Below are 4,570 nucleotides of genomic sequence, written 5' to 3'. Positions count from 1 at the left end.
GAGGTGCGGCGCAGATCGATCAGTGTTTGACATCCGCGAGAGCGATTCGAAAGAGCACAGAGCAGTCTGCTCTCTTTAGCTCACGTGGTACTGTAATACACCGATCGGTCTGGATTTTGCTCTGATTTATTGTGTTGGTTACATTTTGTTCCTTTGTGCAGTGGCTCAGGAGATGAGTCTTTGAGTTTGTACAAGCATCAACAAGCTGAAAAATAAAACCAAAGTTTTTTTTTTTTTTTAGATAATGTAATCTTGTTCAAATTGATTTCATAAAATTGGTATCGAAAAAAGTATCGTTCAGGAACCGGTATCAAAGTCAAAGTATCGGTATCGGTATCTGTATTGATATCGAAAATTTTTGAACGATACCCAGCCCTACCGATGAGCTTTGTAAAAATTGATGCGTTTCAGAAAGGCGGGGCATAGAGGAGAAACAATAATGTACAGAATGTGGAAAATAATGTGTTTTTTTAACCTTAAACCGCATAAACACATTTCATTACACCAAATACACAAAATAATGTTCTTTTTAGCAACATCATATGACCCCTTTAAAAAACACGTTAATGATGGATTCGCTTCTTACAAACACACAGCTTATTAATTTATGGACTGGAGTGGTGTGAATTACTTGTGGATTATTGTGATGTTTTTATCAGCTGTTTGGACTCTCATTCTGACGGCACCCATCCACGGCAGAGGATCCATTGGTGAGCAAGTGATGGAATGCTAAATTTCTCCAAATCTGTTCCAATGAAGAAACAAATTCATCTACATCTTATATGGCCTGAGGATGAGTAAATTTTCTGCAAATTTACATTTTGTGGGTGAACTTTTCTAAGTAAACAGTTTGAAGCATAAATATTAGAAAACCTAGTGTACTTTTAGTATTCAAATAAATTTAATCATTTTGCATGTAAATGTCCCTTTTTTTTAAGGAAAAACTAATTCTATGATACACTTTCATGCACTTTTAGGTCTTTATGCCCTCCTAAATGTTTCAAATTAGGAGCACATGTGAAAAGTAAGCATCAATCCCTGTATTTATGTATACATTCTTACTGAAAACATAAATATTATCTGAGGTGCATTGCTCTGTGTAGACAACTTTCCATTTGTTGGAATGCTAAGGAGGAGCCAGCAAGATATGAGGCAATAGATTTACGCAATATGAGGATTTGCCAGTCTGTGTCAGATGTCAAAAACAACAGCCCTGCAGGGCTGTACTGAGAATAGTCCAAAAACACACACACAGCTAGCCAGTGGTGGTACTGTGTTTAGAAACGCCCTGCTGATGAAAGAGGTCATCGAAGGATGACATATGGCAGAATAGCAGGAAGACAATATTTCTGGTATCACAGTATGGATGAAACAGGAATATTACTGCCTATTTTGGTAGTAAAATGTGAGTCACTATAGTTCAATCTGATAAAGTGTCTATTTATTGTTAAAAACACTGCTGTGTTAACAGACGATAACAATAATGTCCATGCAACTATGCATACAATTCTGTTGACATCTGCATAATAAGAGACTGATAATCCAATAATACTGACATTCTTTTCTATTGGTTAATAGAAATCTATTTGGTGAGTCTCCAACAAAGCCATTACGCCACATTAACTTAAGTCACTACAAAATACAATAATTGATGTAAAAGCCTTCATTCTCAAGCATGAAATACAGACCTGTAGCTTTTTTTTTTGTACTATTATAATAATAGTACAAAAATCCCTGGGTGAAAAAAGGCCCTTGTTAAAGAGTTTCGCTGCCGAGACGGGGTGAGCTCAGAAGCTAATTATGGTGTCAGCTTCCCCTCTCTGCCTGCTCTCCTCCAGGTCCAATTAGTTTGATACAGGCAGGGGTGTCAGGCCCGGAGCATTATAGCGTTATCAAAACACTGGTAAACAAACGCAGACACCTCCACGCTTCACTCAGGTACAGGCAAGAGTAAGGACCTTTCAGAGGAATATTGTTCAAGATTGTGTTGGGGGAATGACTGAACAAAGAGGGCTGCCACAGGCTAAAGACTCTTCCAGAGACTCAATGCTGATCATAGCGTTTTGGCTGTAGTCTGCAGTAGACATTGCATACAGTAATGCATGTTAGTGACCCAGCTATACACTGTAAAAAATGATTTTACGAAGTTGTAAATAAAACAAATGATTAATGGAGTACATTTTACAAGGAAATACTATTTCAGTTTTTCTACTGCAAAATGTAACTAATTGTGTTACTTGCTATGTCTTTGTAATTAATTCTGAAATTTACTAGCAATTTCTAAGTAAAAAATGTTGCTACATAATATTTTTTTTTTCCAGTGTACATTTGGGGACAAAAAAATGCAGATGTCTTCAGAAAAAAAAAAAAAAAAGTTAATATGCAATATGATATAAAGTTGCATGAAAAATTTTTCAAGAAAAATGATTGACAGAGCAACTAAATATGTCTTTATGTGCTTAAAAAAAAAAAGTCAAACAATGTATATTAAGTTTAGAGTTTGGAAATATGTTTGCACCCTGCTGAAAGAAAGAAAGAAAGAAAGAAAGAAAGAAAGCAGTTTAAGCTTGGTCAGGCTGTTTTTTGCTAGTTTTAGAGCTTAAGCCAGAAATTAATTAATTAATTAAAAAACAGGTAAAACCAACCATTATGATTAGCTTATTAAGTCATCAAGATGTTCTTTTGAGAAAAAATGATTCACAGAACAACTAAATATGTCTTTATTTACTTCTAAAAACACACACACACACACACACACACACACACATTAAGTGAGTTTACTGGTCTTTGCTGGTCTCCCATCCTGGGGTGCGTTTCCCAAAAGCATCGTTAGCTAACTATGGTCGTTAGTTCCATTGAACTCAAATGGTAACGACGAAACGTCTTTTTTTCTGGTTTTAGTGGGGTTTTGGGCCACTCTTTGGCTGGTCAGACTGGAACGCCAGCTAAAACCAGGTAAAACAAGCAAACTATTATGATAAACTTAATTTACAAACTTTAAAAGTCAATATACTACAATGTCTCCAGTATGACAGTTAGGTAAATGTGATTAAAAGGGCTGTGCCAAATAGCGTCCTAAATAAAATCTGCACCTACAAATGTACCATGTACCCTGATGGTATCAGATGGTAAAAAGCCTAAAAATAGAGATTAATAGTTATGATTCGTTTAATTTAACAACAACAGAATAGTCAATGGGAGGTCTAAGATTATGTGCGTTTGTATTTCGGTAGAATGCGGTATTTGTGCAGAAACGTGAATGCGTTTCTCTCCTTCTCTTTTGTACTACATTATTTCTTTCTGCATTAATTCATTATTTCTTTCTTAGATTTATCAATTTGAGAACATCACTAAAATGTTTTTATTCATGTTAGAGAGTATCTACTGGACTTCTAAAAATGGATAAAACTGTTACATTTCAAATGAAGGCTTTCTTTTCTGAGAAACCAAAAAAAATATTGATGATATCAATGTAAATTTTTTTAGAAAACAATAAGAAATGTATAATATTTATATTTAAAATATATAGAAATTAATATATAAATATATATAAACAAATAAAACCTTAATATATGCTAAATCCTAATTATGGTCACTATAGATTGAAACATTATGCATAATATTAATATTGTTTATATTATAATATTTATATTCAAATATAATGTCCAATAACAAAATATAAATTTCCCTCCATTTTTCTTTTTGTTTTGTTTCTGTTCAGTATGACACCAAGCGCAGGATTTCCGCCGAGTCGTCTCTGAGACACTCTTACTTCCTGACTCTGGGCGAGAACATCCACTCCATACCTGACAGTGAGTTCATCCCAATACTTATGCTATTTCTAGATTGTCTGCTTACATAACATCACCTCAACACGAGCCTTATCATCTGTCTTTCACCTTGATGAATCAACAAAGAAGAAAATACATTTGCTTTGATCATCACCCACTTGTCTTCTATCCTCTCTAGCCTCATCTGTGTTTTCACTGAGGGAGCTCCAGCTACAGAAGGATCCGGGACACAAGAGCTCAGTATTCCAGCCGCCGGGTATTCAAGTCCATTGCTTTGACATCCCTCATCTCTATTTGCAGAGCGCAACTTGATCATGTTTAGTCATGCACAAGGAACATTAATCCCATCTGTAAACCTGTAAGAAAGCGCTTTCACCTCACCTGCACTCCTGCAGATCTGTCTAACAATGGGTCATTTTCTCCAAATCCAGGTCGAGGCAAGAACCGCAGACAAAGCATATTCTGAAGACAAGAAACAAAGCGGTGTGCATGAAGAGATCACCAGAACAAAACCATTATGAAGCAAACAGCTTTGTTTCTCCATCCAAAACATGCATGCATCCATTCACAAACATGTACTTCAGAAAACAGATTCAATAGAAGTGAATCATCCTCAGTCATAACATCAGCTGGTTAAAAGTGTGGCCAAGGCTCAATCAAATCTCTCTTGCAGTCTCTTTTAAACCTAAAAACCACACCGATCCTAAAGCTCAAATCTTTAAAGACATTTACCCCTGGTTTCACAGACAAGGCTTAAGCCTAGCTCCAGACTAAAATGC

The 4,570-nt window shown here is 35.7% G+C and overlaps 1 protein-coding gene across 1 annotated transcript in view; it reads left to right on the top strand.

Moving 5' to 3' along the window:
* The window catches only part of LOC107751219 (cyclin-dependent kinase 18-like), a 57,191-nt gene extending 52,621 nt beyond the window's left edge, over nucleotides 1–4,570 (top strand). Inside the window, exons 9-11 of the mRNA XM_016566887.1 lie at nucleotides 3,722–3,812; nucleotides 3,970–4,047; nucleotides 4,223–4,570. Of these exons, the coding sequence (XP_016422373.1) occupies nucleotides 3,722–3,812; nucleotides 3,970–4,047; nucleotides 4,223–4,257 (204 nt within the window). The 3' untranslated portion in view covers nucleotides 4,258–4,570. The remainder of the gene's footprint in view (nucleotides 1–3,721; nucleotides 3,813–3,969; nucleotides 4,048–4,222) is intronic.

Source organism: Sinocyclocheilus rhinocerous, unplaced genomic scaffold (genome assembly GCF_001515625.1).
Source record: "Sinocyclocheilus rhinocerous isolate Xijiao unplaced genomic scaffold, SAMN03320098_v1.1 scaffold362, whole genome shotgun sequence".
NCBI lineage: Eukaryota > Metazoa > Chordata > Actinopteri > Cypriniformes > Cyprinidae > Sinocyclocheilus > Sinocyclocheilus rhinocerous.
Note: the sequence above shows the minus strand (reverse complement) of the source record. Positions and strands in the feature narration are given on the sequence as shown.